This window comes from Lynx rufus, unplaced genomic scaffold, assembly GCF_022079265.1.
Source record: "Lynx rufus isolate CCGP_SWC_20201006 ecotype Redwood Valley unplaced genomic scaffold, mLynRuf1.p SCAF_17, whole genome shotgun sequence".
NCBI lineage: Eukaryota > Metazoa > Chordata > Mammalia > Carnivora > Felidae > Lynx > Lynx rufus.
In genome coordinates this window covers 27,698,044-27,716,504 of record NW_025814831.1, presented here as the reverse complement: position 1 = coordinate 27,716,504, position 18,461 = coordinate 27,698,044, and the positions used below count along the sequence as shown (strand labels likewise).

The following is an 18,461-nucleotide window of genomic DNA, read 5'->3' as shown; positions in this document are numbered from 1 at the left end:
TTTAAAATTTAAGTTATATAAAGTTTAAATTCCAGTTCCTTAGTCATACCAGACACATTGCAAATGCATAATAGCCACATATGGCTTGTGGCCACTGTATTGGGCAGTGTAGATTATAGAACATTGACATCATCCCAATACGTTCTGTTGCATAGGGCTATTCTAGAACAGGAGTTGTTTGTCACTTCTGACTGATTTGTATTGGCTGTCTGGAGGACTGTGTAAAGAAGTTTCTGAGGCCATATCTAAGTGAGCCCCAAGTTGTTTGATTATTTACTAGCAACGTATGTTCCAGGAAGACAGAGCCGGGTCGGGTAGGGATAGTTGTGACATAGGTCCTGGGTGTCTTCTAGACAAAACCTTAGAAGTAAGAATAGAATATTTAAAATAGAGGGTCAGTTATTATTTAAAGAGACAGGTTACATTTTTAGCAGGAGTCCTTTGTAAAGAAAGATGAGGGGCACCTGGCTGGCTCCGTCGGTTAAGCCTCTGACTGCGGCTCAGGTCACGATCTTCTGGTTTGTGAGTTCAAGCCCCTCATCGGGCTCTGTACTGACAACTCAAAGCCTGGAGCCTGCTTCAGACTCTGTGTCTCCCTCTCTCTGCCCCTCCCCCTGCTCACACTCTGTTTCTCTCGCTCGCTCAAAAATAAATAAACATTAAAAACGAAAAATGAGAAGCTTTAGAAGTTTTATTATTCTTTATATAATCTCTCATTTAAGTAGTGGTCCCTTTGCTACTTCAAAATAATGATGATATTTTGTTTTTGTGTAGAAGCAAATCACAATAGCTACCATTTTTTGGTTTATGCATGAAATGAGGAATCAATGTTACATGAAAAAACAAAACCCACAAAGAACCACCAAGAATCTAAAATTCGTTTCATGTTCATGCCTCCTTTTACTATACCTGCTAAGAAACCAAACCTATTGATGGGGATGTTGGGTTCTCCCCCCCCCCCCACTTCTTTAATATCCTCTGGTGAAGGGTAACATGGGGAATAATATTTAAGGCAAAGTGTATTCAGTGCCTGTATAATCACTGTTGTCAGAATTTGAGATAGCTAATTATATTTTCAAAAATCTCTAAGAATTAAGGATAACGAGGACTGTTTCCTACTAGTTTTAAAACTAGAAAATGGATTTTAAAACAAGAGTACCAGTTCTGCAACTGTTACGTGACCTTGAGCAAATTAGTTACGGTAAACTCTGAGCCTTAGTGTCTCCATCTCTGAAAGGGAGCGTAACAGTGTCTGCTTCCGTGAGTGATGGGTAAGGAGTAAGTGAGATCTAAAACCTCACTTCCAGGTGCCTGACATTACTATTCAAATGTTAAACCATGTTTGGGGAAAGTATACCACATGCACTTGGAGGAGAACATTTTCTGTCTAACCGTGGCCCTGCACTTAGCAGGTATGTGACTTTTGTCTGATTGCTTACCGTCAGAATTATCAAATTGATTTTAGTTTCCTCTTTTATAAAATGGGGGTAACAATAGAACCTACTTCAGAGGGCTTGCTCAGGGTGAGCTAATGCATATCAAGACAATGCAAGGACATCTAATACATGGCACATGGTGAGCATTCAATAACTTAGGTATTAGGATGAAAATGACGGTGTTTAAATTAGGGGTAGCCTTGCCAAAAGAGAGAAGATTGAAGAAATCTGATATTTCTTCTCTTTCCCATCCGCTAATCTCCAAACTATACAGTTTATACTAAACATGGTAAAGTGTGTACATTTTGTTTATTTTATTGCTGTTCCACTATAAATTATTAATAAGCCTCTTGTATTAGGGTTTTGGCATGCTGCCTGAGGCAGCAATAGGAGAAGCTGCTAGTTATCATAAAGACCTTTCTCACTCTATAGTGTTTTTACAAGCTGCGAGCTCATGTCTAATTTGAAAGGCCTGATGTTTAAGGCCAGGGAGCAGGGCAGGAAGGAAGAGGGCTCAGTGTGGGGCAGGGGTGAGTTCGGTCCTTTTATTTATTGTCTGAGAACCTGACCTATGTTGCCTCTGGGGTGTAGGAAGAAGGCATGGCTCCTCGAAGGCTCTAGAGGCCAGAGAATACTACCATAACCTGCCCCAGTATATTCCCTCCCTACCCTTTCGTCTGCGTGTGTCTTCTCAAGGGGGTCAGAAATGATGAGCCAAGGTTGGCTTCTGAAGCTTCTTCTAAAGACAGGTCCACACTGAAGGGTGCAGCCTGAGTGTCCCGTACCCCAGCCTCCACAGACACTCCTGACCTATGGAAAATGCTTTCTTCCCAAGAAAACTATTTGAGTCCTTTGGTGTGAAGGCCTAGTCCTGGGCTGTTTCGCATACTGAGTTCTTTAACTAGGGATGAAGTACTATACAGTTGCTAGAAATGATTTCTGTTTCTTTCAGAATTTTCAGAGTTAAAAAAAAAAAAAAAAAGACAACGCTCCAGAATTCTTCTGTTTGTAAATGTCAAAATTGCTAGGCTGTTAGGACATTTTTGAGGAGGATGCTTTTCCTGGAATTTCCATCTCCTGTGCCTCAAGCTCAGCACCCAGCATTCAGCTTTGTGCCCTCCCGCCTTTCATCATCCCCTCCCTGTGCAACTGATTTTGAAACACTTTTCAAACCATCCTTTCTTTTCTGATTTCATCCTCATCACACAGGTTTTAAGCTCACCACTTCGTGTCTGTATTTCTCATAATAATTTACATTTTCTGTTTTGGATGATAAAAGTACTTCATGCCCTTTAGGAGTTTGTATCTGTGTGTGTGTGTGTGTGTGTGTGTGTGTGTGTGTGTGTGTGGTGGTTTAAGGAAATTTGGATCTGCTTTTTGTATAGTTTCATAGTGTGATTTTTTTCTTTAACCTGAGATATTAACATGTTCCTACATCGTTATGAATTTTTCAAAAAACTGTAACAAATGCATAGCGTTCCCTTATATAGACAGAGCAAAATTTACCAAACAACACCGTTAGTCATTCTGATCTTTCCCTTTTTCAATATTAAAATCAATGCCTGTTTTCGAAATCTGTTCACAATATAGTGTAGTGAGTAAGAAGATGGGCTTTGGAGCTCCAAAGACCGGGGTCCAGATCCTGGTCTGACCAATTGTTCATAGGCCTCAGTTTGATTCTTTGTAAACGGGGATTATAAAGGCAATTTACCGACAGAATTATGACAGTGGAAATGAGATGCGTGTAATGTACTCATTTACGCAGAGCTTTGCACATTCTCAGTTCTGCTAACTAGTGACTGCTATCACGAGAGTCACCCTCGTTAATCATGTGCAATTAGTTTTTAGCACAGTTGCTAGAAGTTAGATGAGAGCATCAAAGTGTACAAATACTCTGATACCTGTAGTAATCGATTGCCAAATTCTAGAAAGATTCTACCAATTTATAGTCACATAAATACTAGAGGTACATATCTAATATAATGTTTTTTGTTGTTAGGTATCGATGTATATACGAAAATGGCCTCTTACATTTACATTCCTTTGATTTTCCAGTGGAAATGACTAGTTTTAAATGTTTAGTTGGTTAATTATATTCCTTTTTTGTAAATTGTTTATTGGGGTCGGTGCCCATTTTTCTTTTGCCTGTGCATCTTTTGTCTAAATGAGTGAGTTCTTTGTATGTGACAGGAATTATTATTATGTGTAACTAAGATTTATTGTGCATTTAGAACTTGTAGATGAGAGAACAAGGGTCAGAAAGGCTGAATATCTTGCCTAGTGTCTTAGACCCTTGTCTGGCACAGAGTAAATACACAGTAAACTCTTGCTGTTGTGGTTATTGATCTTTGTATTTCACAGCGCCTGGCACAGTACAGTACTTTGCACACGATACGAGCAGAATACATAGTTGGTAACTTACATTGACGCCAGCCACCCTCGCTTCTCTGAACTCTTTGATGGGCACAGAAGCCAGCCTCTAATGGGTGCCTTTGTCACAGCCCCTGTTTTGGCTCAGATGAATCAGCATCTCCTGGACTTTACTTGATTTCCTCCATATGTTCTTAATGATACTTTTCTAAAATGCCGTGAAATCATGTTATTTCCCTCACTTCACTTCTAGGTAACAAACCTGAATTTGGCAAGTGGTGCCATAAGCAGAAGCAGCGCTTCAACGCCCCCCACCCTTCGGCCCGTGATCAGTCCTAATGGCCCGACGTGGTCCATACAGTCAGACCTTCAGGTTCCTGAGAGCCACCCCACCCCTCCTGGAAGCAGGTATGTGAAGGGTCCTGGAGCTACTGCTTGAGTCACCGAGACAGCCTGAGTCCTAAGAGAGCCGTTCCTACCTTGAACTCCCTGCACAGACTCTCGTGGTCTGTGCCTTTCCCCACGTGTCCCAGTAGTCTGGCACTTGAATTGAGGGCCTCGTTTTGTTTGTAAGACAGTTTGTGGACAAATCAAAGGCAAAGGAAGTTTCTGATACAGTTCAGTGAGCTCACTTGGGGGTGAAAGAGGAAGAATTTAAACTATATTTAATCCTTGCCTGTCGTCAACATTTTCGTGTTTTGACCTCTGACATTTTCTCCCTGTCTCCTCATACTTGTGCTACATTGCATTTCAGTAACTTTGGATTCTCTTTTTTTTTTTTTTTGAGGGACATATTTGTTTTTTATGTTTTCATCTAGGTTATGTAATTAAACAGCCTCCCTGGACAATGTTCATTTGGGAAGTGGGAAGGAAATGTCCTTTATGTAGTCGAGCAAAGTGGCAGAGGATAAAATCCAAATAGATTCTGGCCATAGAGTAAGCAACTTCTGAATTAAAAGAAGAACCACTGTATTGAATTCCAGTCTCAATCCATATTTTAAGTCCCCTGTTAAAAAACAAAAATGTAAGAAATGGATTCCTAGTACATCTTGCCTTCGTGGCTATTAAATATGGGTTTAATTGCATCTGTCCCTGAGTGAAGTGAGCTAGAGAGGAATGTGACCGTTCCGATCAAGTATTCTGTTCCCTCCAAATAAAGATATTGTCCCCTCTAAATAAGGAAGCTCTGGCCCAGGTGCCCCACTGAGTCCCCACCCCTGCCCCAGCACTTCCGGCCTCTGAGGGTGGGAGGGTGACCTAAGACTTGGGCATAAAGGAAATTGCTATTTGTCAAAGTATCTGCTGGTGTTAGAATCATTACTGAAGGAACTCATTTGGGAAGCAGAGACTCTGCCCGGGAAACAACATAAACATAAGCACATTACGTCACACTCGAATCCAGTGTCGTTCGTACCAGTAATCATTGCAGTCAAGGGTGAAAAGAATCATCCTAACTGAGAATCCTAAAGAGTCGAAGACCGGGAGACAGGCCTGTTTGAGAGAGGACATCCTCCCACAAAGTTCTCTTCACAGAAGTCTGTCGTTTGGTGATTTACAGTCCACAGAATAACCACATTCCTAAAACATAGGTCGTAAAAGAGAAATTCTGTTTATACCATAGAGCTCTATTTTCCATATAAAATATTTCCAAATATTCCGTTTTCATTTTATAATCAGAGCCTTGTTTCTGTGGAAAACATTTTCCCTGCAATCTGGGGTATATTTTCTATCTATATGACAAGACTGTAACCATTTTCCGTACTATAAACAAAATGTCAAAACTACATATTTTGGAGAAGTAGACTTGTAGATGGAACGAGGAAAAATTTTTTTTTAATAAAAGTTATGGCTGGGTTTCGAGCCTTCTTTTCGTAGCACCTGTTTGTCAGAGCTGAGACACAGAAAGATGTGGGAATCCGTCCAGCACTGTGCGTGGTCTTTTTCTAGCCAGACCGTGCTTGTGAGCTACAGGAAAATAGCACATTATACCACCGACTGAGCCACTGGCCTCAGAAAGCAGCTCCCGCAGAGTCCCCTGGCCTTTTCCTTTTTGCGTTAGTTGTACCCAAAGCCGCCCTCTTGTCACCTACTCTTCAAGCTTAAGGACCAGTTTTCAGGTCCCATTTCAGTGTGGGGTGGCCCTGGGGAACCCTCCTCTGCCCTCAGGTAACCTCTGGTGGCCAGAACAGCCCGGAGGTTCGGCTTGGGGATTCCAGTTCCGTGTGGAGCTCCCAGAGGTGCCCACCCTAACGCAGTGCTAACTGAGTTCCCCAAGCTCCTTCCAGACCTGGCGGTGTCGCAGGCCCCAGCCAGACACTGCCAGCAGGCATTCCACGCGGTAACGGGCCCCGGTTTCCATTTTCACCCGGTTCAGTCACCGTTTCGTGGCTCTTGAGTCCCTTGTCCCTCTCTTAGTAGTAAGGGTGACTGAGTTCCATGAATATGGGATCAGTAGCTTAGAGATGTGAGTTTTATTACTGGTTTTGACACTAAGGGACCCTAACCTACTTATTTAATCTTTTTATTGGGCTGTTTTGAGAGCTTTTAGAATGTCCTTACAGCACTTTGCCCTCCCTGGAAGTGGATGCTAAGTAAATAAGAGGTACGCCTGCTGGTTCATCTACGAAGCAGCAGCGGATTCCAGCGCTGAGAAACTCTGACAATTCACTAAGCCAGGCGCTGTCCCGTAAACAGTAACAAGATGTAAAGAGAATCCATCGCTGGCTGTGCTCCTCATGTGCATATTGGAGGACTCAGTGACTTGGTAGCCACAGGAATGAAAACTGGTGACTCACGAGAACTCTGCAAATAGTGTTATTTTTCATTTCCCTGTGGTGTTGCTATTGTTCTCGATTTTATGGATCACACAAGTTTTCACCAGACAACCTTGTTCTTCCCCCGCTGTTTTGAAACCACCCCAAACGTAGCCTCAGGGCTGTCGTCTCCCATTGGGTCAGTGTGAGCTCAGCCCAGCTCCTCAAATCCCTTGGTTCCTCTGGTCTGTCTGGAGTCCCTGCTCAAGCTTTGTTGTGGGAGAGGAAGGCAGAGAGCCCACGACTTGCCCAGACAGTCTGAGGCCTGGCCATGTAGCTTGCAGTTCCCTAGACACTCTGGAGCTGGACTTGGCCAGCCATTCCTCTGTTGTTACTTTTCAGAGGTAATAAGTGAGATTAATTGCAGGCCATTCTCCAGAAGAGAAAGTAGTCGGGGCCAAGATCAGTCACATGTTTAGAAGCCTGAGTGAGGTGTACCTCCAAGCAAGGCCGATTTAGAATTAGACAATAGGGCCTCCAGGGTGCAGGTACCAAGTGTTCATGACCTCTTTTTTCTTAAAGGGATCGGTTTCGGTCTCTAGATGCTGATAGCTGGGTAGTTAAGCTTTTCTTTAGCCAATGAGATGGGTGGGATTTTTCGGCTGCCTTTTAACTACACGTTTTCTGGGCACATGGGGACATGGTTAGGGGCCTGAGGTGATAAAGCAGAGGCATCTCAGCACTGCCAGCCTTGCCTGGTGTTGGATCATGTCAGGGAGGGGCATTTTCTAGGTGACGAGCACTCAGCGGGTTCACAGTGCATCTTTCTTTGTGAGACCTGGAAGGGTTACTGTAAAGTCTTGGCTGCTGCTTGGAATGATTTGGGAAGGACAGGGCCTCAGACGGCTTGGCAGGAACCTGAGGCCCTGTTTTTTTCCAGTCCAACCCTTCCTTGTGGATCGAGCTGTCAGGGAATCCCACGAATGTCTGGCTTCTGCCCCTTTGTATGTTTTTCCAGCATTTGTCATTGAATTATTTTTATCCATCTCTGGCTTTTTCACACATGCAACCTGGGGATTTGTCTGTTCCTCGATATTAAAGGTGGGGGAGTTGGAAAGCACAGCCATGGGTTTGTTCCTCCTTTTTGTGGCAGGGCAAGACATCGTGGGCCTGGGGTGCTCGCCCTGATGGCCCCCGCTCTCGAGAATAGCTGCGTGTCAGAACTTTAAGTTCTGTATGGGGAAACGGGGTACAATGAAGCACCAAATCTGGGAAATCGGGGCTAGATGTCATGTCACTCTGTCCCTTCACCCTCTTACTCTCCAAAAATTAAATTATAAAGAGTCCGATGCCCTACTTCACATAATTTTTAGGAACAAGTTTTTCAGAGATTTTGATTCTAGTTTAACCTAATACTTTTCTCCCTTCCTTCAGATTGTTTCTTATAAATGTTGCTGTAGAGTCAGGTCTCTGACTTCCCATCGTTTCATGCTTAATCAGTTCTCAGAAATATCGAGTTTGGTATTTAAAAAAAAAAAAATACATCTTATTCGTTTTCCATGTGCCAGGCATTAGGTCAGGTGCCGGGGAGTCATGATAAATAAAACAGAAGAGTGCCTGATCTTACGGAGCTTACTGTCCATGATGTATCTTTCATGTTCTCAGCATCATCCCGGGCACTGGGTACGGTCTAAAAGATTTGGAAAACATGGTTTTTGATCACAAAGAAGTCACCATCTGGCAGAGAAGGGGAAAAAATTTCAGAGTCGTGTCAAATGGCACATAACAAAGATTTAAATTTTCTGGCCCAGGCAATTAGAAGAAAAGATATCAAGAAGAGTGTGGAAGGATTTAATCTGGTCACTGCCACGTGGGTGAACCTTGAGGCCATTACGTTATGTGAAATAAGCCCGTCACAAAAGGGCAAGTACTGTATCATTCCATCCACATGAAGTGTCTAAAGGAGTCATAGAAACAGGAAGTGGGAAGGTGGTTGCCAGGGGCTGCGGGAAGAGGAGAGGGGTATTAGTATTTAGTAGCTACAGCTTTTCATTGTTGCAAGATGAAAAGGTTCTAGAGATCGGTTGCACGACAGTATGAATATACTTAATATTATTGAACTATACACACAGAAATCGTTAGGTGATAAATTCAAAGTTAGGTGTTTTTTACTCTACTACAAAGGAGTATCGTAAGGATTTAAAAGAGAACCCCGTAGTTGCGCACGCATTTTACTTAGTGATTAAAATGGCAACGTTTTGCTCCTATCCTCTGCCTGTCTGTATGGAGACTTATTCTGAGCCTAGTCCTTTAAATGCTTCTATTTCTTTAAGAGCGTGTTAACTTTATAGGAAAGGGGGCCGTTGACCTGTCTGAGGAAGGTGGCATGATGTGATAGAAAGAGAAGGGACTGTTGAGTTGGAAAGACCTGGGTGTGCCTTACTAGGTATGCGACCTTGGGCAAGTTACTTTGCTTCTCTGGGCCACAATTTCCCCCTCTGCTTAGATATGCAAATGACGGCTACCACATTAAGTTGTTCTAAGATTTAATTGAGTTCTGTACATGAAAGCCAGTTTAGCGCCTGATTTTAGTGGTAGGTTGTTGATAATATTTAGTTTTCTCCCCAGAAAAAAATGAAAGTTAAAACTGGACTTGATGGGGTCTGATATTGCTACCCACTTGCTTTTATATCTAGTATGGGAGAAACTGGCCATCACCCATGTATGGTGTGCTCCCAGGGCTGGATTACAGAGATGTGGCCTTTCCCGCTGAGGAAGGGAAGGCATCAGAGTGCAGCCAACTGGAGACTCTTCCTTTTCCTCTGACCCCTTTGTTGAAGGGTGACTTCTGCCTACTCAACAGGCCCTTCCTCTCTGCTATCTTCTTCTGAATGTTGAAGTTTCCACTGCAGCTCGATGTTCCAGCCAGTAAACACTCATATTTTCCATCTATCCTGGGGGTCGAGCTTTGGGAGAGCTTTTCTCTGGAGGAGTTTGGAGCTTATAATTTTGTACTTTATACTGTTATATAAACAACACTCTCTAGCCAAAGAGCACAATCACAAAAAGAAACCACTTTTAGGGGGGCCTAAAAAAAAAAAAGAAGAAGAAGAAGAAGAAGAAAGAAACTCTTTTATGCTCAGAGTTCTGTAGAAGTGATATTTCACTTCTTACTCTCCTTCCTTCTTTCCCACAAAATAAAGTTAACCTGGCCTTCCTCCTGCGGAATCTTAGCTCTTACCAGTCTCTTCCCCTTGAGGAACATGTTTCTTCAGCACATGAAGGATAAAGGCCTTCTAAATTTCCCTGCTGCTTTTCTCACTCAGCCAGACACAGAACCTCTCCAGGGTTATGCTCTGTGTCGGTTCAAGCTCTGTGACAGATTCTACAGTTCCTCATTCACCGGGAGAGCCGAGTGTCATAGGTGTTTGTGCCAAGGCCAGAATGATTGGGCCTCTGCCTGTTGAAGGAATGCTGGTAAACCTAGGAAATGTGTGAGAGATAGCTGGCTAGACATCATAGCAAGGCCTGGGCAAAGTACGTTCGGGAATGTTTGGGCGTAGTACCAGGAGTGAAAGAAGTAGGTCTTTTCTTATCTGCGAGCCAAAATGCAGGTTGCTGTGTGGTGTGTGTGTGCCAGTGCAGCGTTTCTTTAGTCGGCCTCCTCCCCTCCCCTCCAAAGTATCAAAGAGAAACCACCTCACATTTCCTTAGGATTAACACACAGGCACGTATGCGAACCGCCAGCCACACAGAGTCGCCGTCGGAGGCAAGACTGTATCTTACGTGACTGTTCGCTTTATAATTTTAGATCTGTCCACAGTTGGTGATTATGGTGGTTTTAACAGGCCTGAATGACAAAAATTCGCATACGAAGCTGGATGAGGCTCCTTTTCTCGAATTAAGAAATTCGATCAGTGACTCAATTCATAATTCAGTTTAATTCTCACCTGGTTTTTCTATCATCTTCCATCTGGCCAAGTTCACTCTGTTTACCAGCCTTGAAAGAGCTTGGAAAGAATGGCAGTAGTAAAAAAACAAAACAAAACAAAAAAACCACTGTATCTCTCTTTCTGGCTCCTGTAGGGAGACCTTGATGATCCAGTTGTAAAGCAGTACTTAGTGTTGACTCAGCGAATTTTTAGAAGGAAGACCAGCCGGCTTCCCTGAGCCTTTAGCTGAAGATCCCGTCCTATCTCCTCCTCCACTCTTCTTTCTGTTAAGACTGTCAGCATGTTACCAACCTAGTACAACTAAGAAGTCGTTGCTTTTCTTTAGTTCCTAGGATTTAAGAGGAAAAAGGAAAAACTCCCTGTATCTGTATTTTAATAAAAGAAAACAATAGACTGATAGCGTCCGAAAAGGAGTAAAGAGCCTCTCTTCCCTCGCAATTGCTTTGAGAAGGAAGGTTCTGGTGTGGGTTCTGGTTTTGGCATAGGTTCTTGATGACTCTTAGTTCCTTTTGTAGAAAAGAGAGAAATGTAAAATTAGACTCACTGAGAACATGGTAGTCCTACACCTCTTTGTTTAATGCTTACATTAGATACATGGTAGGGAAAACAGGTATACCTAATCGTAACACTGAGGTTTACATGATTTATTTTTATTGTGAAGCTAGTATCCGGAAGTTAAAATTTTGATTACAAAGCGAGAAAATGCTCCTAAAGAAAGATACCTAAGAGAAGCTAAAAGGGCATTTATTTGTTTTATATGTTTATTTGTTTATGAGAGAGAGAGAGACAGCATGAGTGGGGGAGGGGTAGAGAGAGAGGGAGACACAGAATCCAAAGGAGGCTCCAGGCTCCGAGCTGTCAACACAGAGCCCGATGTGGGGCTCGAACTCACAAACCGTGGGATCATGACGTGCGCCGAAGTCGGACGCTTCACCGACTGAGCCACCCAGGCATGCCTAAATGTGGAGTCAAGTATTCTTTGGTGGATGCAAGGAAAGCCAGAGGAGGGAGAGAGGCAGTATATGTGCGCCTAGGAATTCAAAATGTCGCATCATATGCGAGGCCCCTGGGGTTCATAATAAGCAACAGTAGAACTCTTGTCTTAACTGCACCATTCTTCTGCCTCAGAGGCCATAAAGGGGTGTTTTTGGCTTTCATGAATTATCAGGCTAAGTAAGACTTGTATTAGTTTGGCTTCAAAGCCAATAATCAATACCACGTTTGGCCTGGTTTTTAAAAACAAGTTTTACTATCTTTCTGTGATGAAAATGAAATGTGGCTGCATCTCAGTAATGTGACTACAATCTAGGAGGATTTAGATGAGAAAAGCAGGCTTTCTGGCATAGCAGGTAAGGAAACCATAAAGGGGTTAATAAATGGGATGTACTTAAAGTCTAGAGGAAATCAATTCTTGTTTTTCTGAAACTTTGCACCAAGGAAAATTGAGTAGATGAGAGAATCGGCCTATATATCATTAGTGTTCTCAAATATCATGCTTAGCTACGTGAACCCAACACATTTGAAATACCAGCCCCCGAAAGAAAAGTTTTGTTACTTTCTTCACCAAATTATTAGTGTATTGAAATATATGAATAAGAGAAAAGGTGGAACTGGCCATTAAGTGGTGTTCCAGCTAGGAAATGGCTTCATCTGGTAGTTGTTAAAACAATGTCATCCCAGAAAAGTTAACACGCATTTACTGACAATTTCCTAAATGCAAGACACCGAGCTGGGCTCGGAAGGAGGTATTGGACAGGGTCTCTGTTCTCAAGGAGGAAAATGAATAGTCCTATTAATGCAAGTACTGTGAAATAATTTGTACTTGATCGTTGAAGAAGAGGATTATCCTGTAGGTGGTACGAGTTCAGAGGAGAAATTGATCACTGATAGAGAAGCTGGCAAAAGGTCCACGGAAAGGAAAGACACGTGAGCTGGACCTGGAAGGGCAGGTGGGCGTGGATGGGCAGAGGCTAATACTAACAAATTAAGAGATAATTGCACATTTACTTTGTACTCAACACTATTCAAGGATCAAAGTAATGTGATTCACACTCCTACTAAGTTGGAGGTGACAGTTCAGCAGGATGGTCTAAAGAATACTACCTAAATGTTTGTTTACTTTACGCACCTAAAATGCAAAGCGAGTGATTAAAAGAGGGCATATAGGTTCATAGGAGTCACAATTCAGAACAGGTACCAAAGACAGGCGGAAAGAGAAGGCTCTGCAGAGGAAGGGTTTAGGGTAGGGAGTAAATTCAGTCCTAGACTGTGTGTAGGCTACGGGCAGGTGAAGGACAGGAGAGGCGGGGGAAGACAGGTAATGGCCAAAGTGTTGTAAGCATTTTAAAGGGACAGGGAACGGGAAGTAGTCGGGCTGAAGCAGAGTATTTCTGTTCAAAATACCAGGCATTGGTCAAAACACTTAGTGAGTTTCAGGTGATAGAAACTGAAATCAACCTGGCTGTAGCTGTACAGATTTTTCAGGTCGTAGAGATAAAAAGTCTAAGTTGGTGTTGAAAGCTTTGGAAATATCATTGATCATACTTTCTGCTGCCTTCCAGTTCACAGGTAAATCAGAAGTTACAGGAAAAAATCAGAGAACGAGAGCAAAACACTGGCTTTATTACTGATAAGGATAAATGGGAGAAGGTAGCCTATGAATGTGGCACAATTTGGCTTCTACCTCTCAAGTCTAAGTCTTTCTGACTCGTTTTATTTATATTGTTAACCTTTTACATAAAGATTTTCTTGTTGATATTTTCTCTGATCATTAAAATTTTTAAGGAAGAAGTAAAAAGACCTGATGCACCATAGTCTTAAAAAACAAAAAGAAAAACAAACAAAAACTTGGCCCGATTTCCGAAACACACACCTGCCTCTGGTCCCAAACTACATTTCTAGTTTTATTTCTCCTCACAGTTCAGTTCCAGCCAAACTCAATGGATCAGAAATAAGCCTGGTATATTTGCCCTAGGACTTCCTTGCATATACCGCCCGATAGCCTTGACCCTATTAGTTTACTCTCTACTCACTGTCACTCCTTCACGGAAGTGTAAGTTGTCTTGTTCACTGTTGTGTCCCAGTGCCTTGGTAAGCAGTAGGCACATGGAAATAGGAACACATATTAAATGACTATTTAAGGACTTTACGTGTAAAGGAGTGAGTGGATGGACATCCTGCCCCTCACCTGCATCTGCACACGTCCACATCCTGTTGTCCTACAGAGCTCAGCTCAGGCCAGCCTTTCTGCAGTCCTCCCTGTTCCTGGCACAGATGCCGTTAGCATTTCTCTTCCTTCTCTTCCCTCCTCACCCACTGGACTCATGTTCCTAAGAGCTATACCTCAAAGGAAGCTCAGGCTAAGTGCACAATTTTAAATCCCTAGAGAATGGACATTTGGGGCCCTTCCTGTCCTAGTGAACTGAACACTAGGAAAAAAAGACCCTAGATCCTCCATTGAGCCTAAAGCTCACAACACCCCTGCCCCCCGCCCTTCCCAAGTCATCGGGTCTTTACTGCTTCTCCTTTGGACGCTATTCAGTTCTTTCATGTTATCCAAAATCAAAAGTGTCCTACAAGCAAGAGGCCTTCCTTAATCTGGGCGGTAGAGGCAGGTATGGAAGAGGAAACGGCAGACAACTTTTTCCCCGTATCCTTCTCCCCACCCCACCTAAACTATAGGAAGGAGCCTTATGAGCCAATCCTGAAGATGGTTGGAGTGGAAGGTCATCTACCATCTTGGACAGCCCAGGATGGGCTTAGCTATCTCTTTACTCCAGCCTTTTCACCTTGGTTGCCTAATGAGTTCTAGAGTTTGCTAAAATGTGTGTTTTTATGGTGTTCAGCTTTTTGGTGTTCTTTATAGTAGTTCTGTCTCCTCACTGCCCTTCATTTGATAGACTTACTGGCATCCCCTACCTGAGTGGTTGATATGGCAGAGGCATAATGTCAGGCCACCATGTCCCTGTTCCCTGTTCAAATATCATTTCCTTATCTCTGTTATGACACCTCCCATTCCTCCTTATAGTCTGGTTCTTTGTATATTTGTCTCACCTGTCATACTAGATTGTGAGCTTTTTGAGGGCAGACATCAAGTCTTACACGTTTTTATGTCTGTACAGTACCCTGCACAAAGTCCTCAGTAAATGTTTGGTGAACAAGCAGCTATTTATCAGTGCTGTCCCCTGTGGGTGCCACAAGCCAGGTGTGGCTACTTAAATTAATTAAAATTAAATAAAGTGAAAACACCAGCTCCTCGGTCATATTAGCTCTATTTCTCATGCTCAAAAGCCATGTATGGCTCGTGGCTACCTTATTAAATAGCACAGGACGAGACGGTTGCCCCGGAAGATGTGAGGAGGACCCAAACTTGGTCAGTGGATTAAAAAAATAAAAAGGAATGAGTTTTCCAAGAAAGGCATAGTCTTGATTTTCCTCCTAGGCCCTTCTGTAGATGTCAAGCCTCTTTTGTTTAGATCTAGAGATTTACCACAGATGCTGTTCTTGAACTAATTTGTGGTGCTGGGAGGGGCATATTCTAATGCCTTGGGAATCTCTAAAGCCCAGAGCTTCTGTATTACTAGTGTCTAACCAATCAGAGCTGGGCTGACGGAGAGGAAGGGGCTTTTTAAGCCGATCCCAGCGTTAGCGTTTTATTTTCTGCCCGTGGCTAAATACTGGGGAGAGGTCTGGCTTGCCCACGCTGACCCAGCCCCCCGGCCCCCACCTGCTTGGCTGGCAGTTGTGACTTGGCTTATAGAGCTGCGATAGCCCTGGGGAACGGAGCCAAACATGCGGAAGTGGTTACGTGTACTAGCTCCCAGGGAAGCTGTGGCTAGCAGGGGGAGTGGGTGGGGTCCTGCCTGATGGCTTTTCAAAGAAGCCAGATCTTTGAAGTTTTGTTTTAGCAGCTGCCAGGTATGCTATTTCAGCACTTTGCAGGCTCTCTCACCCTGTTCCCATATCACATTTTTTCTTTCCTATATGTGCATCGCATACACAATGGGAGCTTGAATGTTGGGAGGGCAAATACAAAACTGTGCAGTAAGTTGTTAAACACAACCCTCTTGCCTTTTCTTTTTACGTGACTCTGCTGTGAGATAGCTACTTGAATGCTCCCTTTTCCCTTCTCAGCTCCGACCCTCTCTGACCACCTGCCAAAGGGGAGACACACAGAGCCCTCTTCTATTTTGGGAAAGTAGTTAAGTTTTGAAAAACTGGAGATCCCACATTCCTCTGATGGAATGGGTTATCATTCTGGGAATAGAGCATCTCCCTTTTCCAAAAACACAGATGACGGCCCCCAGCGAGCAACCCTGACTCTTGAGGTCTTGGAGTACATTTCTTGAGTGCACCCCTTGTTCGCCGCTGGACCTTCAGCACTTAGCACAGCGTCAACAGCACATGGTTATTAAACATGATTGCCCTGCGACTGCTGTGCCGGGTGGAGGGACGAGACAGGCAGGGTGCCCTCCGAAGCCCACACTCAGAGCTCTCCCCGATTCCTCGCTTCCTTGCTTATTAATCTCCTCCTCCCATCCAGTCTGCGGTCACCTCCAGCCTGTTCCAGCTGCCCCCAAACTTGCTCCTTCCTCTGGACTCTGACTCCTCCCTCTTCTGGAGTATAGTATCTGCACCTCTGCATAATTATTTATTTTTATGCCTTTGTTCTTTATCTCCTGATGTGTAAGTCTTTAAAAGACAAAGGCTAGATTTTCTTCCTACACCAAGAACCTGGGACCAGGAACATGGACCTGGAACTTCCTGACTTGGGCTAAATCGTTTGACAAAAAGCCTCACTTTGCCGTGTGGGAAATGATGATGCCTGGGTTGTCTTGACGGTCTGATGAACTCATATATGTGAATGTGCTTTGTAAACTATAAAGTACTGCACATGAGTAGGTCTCTTCAGTATTAATAACACTTATCACTGTAGAATAGCGATGTTTATCCTGCTGATGATACACAGTCTGACCTCCCCCAGAGCTGAGGTAGATCACCAGCTCCGTCCTGCATTACTCAGCTTGGCACGGGTTTAAAGCACAAAATGGGCTATTCCGGGCCCTCTCTGTCATCGCCTCTCTTTCGGTCTGCAGGTTCTTCTTTTTCAGACCTGTGGGGTCATTATTTTTCTTCCTAGTCTCTTCCTGCTTCTCCCCTCAGGCCCTGGCTGAGTTTTCTCTTTCAGCCCATCTGTTCTTAGCGAAGCAAGGTTCACCCATGTCCTTTCCCATTTGAGGTCGGATTGGCTATCCCAGAGGACCTCCCGCAGCTCTGCCCACAGCAGCGCTGGCCCCCCGTCGTTTTCCCTCCGCCCAGCCCCGTACCTTCAGCAGCAGCCAGCTCGGGACCCTTCCTATTTTCCTGTCCCTGCCCTCGCTTCTCTGCCAGGCTGTCCCTTCAGTCCCGCCTTCCATGACATCCCTTCGCGCATTTGCTTCCTTCTTCTGGGCTCAGACTTTTCCTCTGGGAAGACTACTCACCTTTTCAAGACTCTGAAGTTTGGTGTATCACCTGTCACCCAGTCCCCATCACCTTTAGTAGATGGACAGGCACTGCCATTCTTTACAGCTATCACATGGCTTGAGAAGGTCCAAATTCCTTTATATTACATTCTTGAAGGTCTCACATTTAAATGTGATGGCCTGGTATTTGAGAGCATGCATTTTAGAGGCAGACCAATTTGGATCCCTCCTTGTTTTAGCCACTTACTAGCTATGTCACTCAGGGCAAGCTCTTTGAAGCTAATGTTATTATATCTAAATGAAGGCAAAATGCCTACCTTGTAGGGATATGCTGAGGAGCAAATGAAAATTAAACGACATAAGAAAAGCACTTTCACACGGTGCCTGCCATAGAGTAAGTGCTCAGTAAATGGGAATTACTATAAACGTTTCCAGGCCACTTGTCCATACCCTGTCTTGTGAGTATTAAAAACTGGAGTTAGGGGGTGCCTGGGTAGCTCAATCCTTTGAGCATCTGAGTTCGACTCGGGTCATGATCTCTCGGTTCGTGGGTTCGGGCCCCCTGGTGGGCTCTGTGCTGACAGCTTGGATTCTGTATCTGCCTCTCTCTCCCCTTCCCCGGCTTGTGCTCTGACTCTCTCTCTCTCTCTCTCTCTTACAAAAATAAATAAACATTAAGAAAAAATGGAAGTTAGCTGGTTTTGTAAATTCTTACCCCTGCCTGGTGGTAAAGTGAGGACTCGAACCCAGGGCTTCAGGTTCTCTTCCTGATGAATTTTTCATTCAATCCTTCTAACTCCTCCAAAGGCTCATTTTAGTTTCGTTTCTTTGGGCGGAACATAAGACCACCCCAGAGAGAGGAATGTTCGTTTCCTCATGCATATGTTCATTCAGCAAACATTGCATGACTGTGATGTTGCCAGGCTCTGGGTGGACAAAGACCAGAATGATGAATGCAGTGCCGCCAAGGTTGGTCCCAGCGGGTGAGAAACAGTCACTGTGAAGAAAAGTCACAGCACGCTGCTCCTGAAAGTATTATTACACTATACATTAACTACCTTGGGTTCAAGCACATTTAAAAAATAAATAAAATAACAGCGAAAAAAAAAAAAAAAGAACAGTCACAGTCCAAAAAAAACCATACCAATAAAAGGCATCTTGGAGCCTTGAGGAATAAGCTGTATCAGAAGAAAACCAGAGTAGGCTTTTCAGGGGATAGATTATTATTTTTTTACCAGGTGAAAACGGCAGAGACTTGCGTGAAGGCAGAGAAGTGCGGGAGAGCATGGTTGTGAGAGCATGGCGTGCAAGTAGGGGATGGCTCGGGTTGAGGGGAAAGTTAAGTGCGCCATTCTGAGGAGAGTTTATCCTGGTATCTGCCCAGTTCATTAATGTCGCCTGAAGGAGTCAGGGGCAGGTGTGTGTGTTTTAATATTGCTCCGTCTTTTTTTTTTTTTTTAAATGTTTTTATTTATTTTTGAGACA

The 18,461-nt window shown here is 43.8% G+C and overlaps 1 protein-coding gene across 1 annotated transcript in view; it reads left to right on the top strand.

The window, feature by feature from the left end:
* TTLL5 (tubulin tyrosine ligase like 5) overlaps positions 1–18,461 on the top strand; it is a 240,415-nt gene that overhangs the window by 145,173 nt on the left and 76,781 nt on the right. The window contains exon 30 of the mRNA XM_047080320.1: positions 4,060–4,214. Coding sequence (XP_046936276.1) covers positions 4,060–4,214 — 155 coding nt within the window. The remainder of the gene's footprint in view (positions 1–4,059; positions 4,215–18,461) is intronic.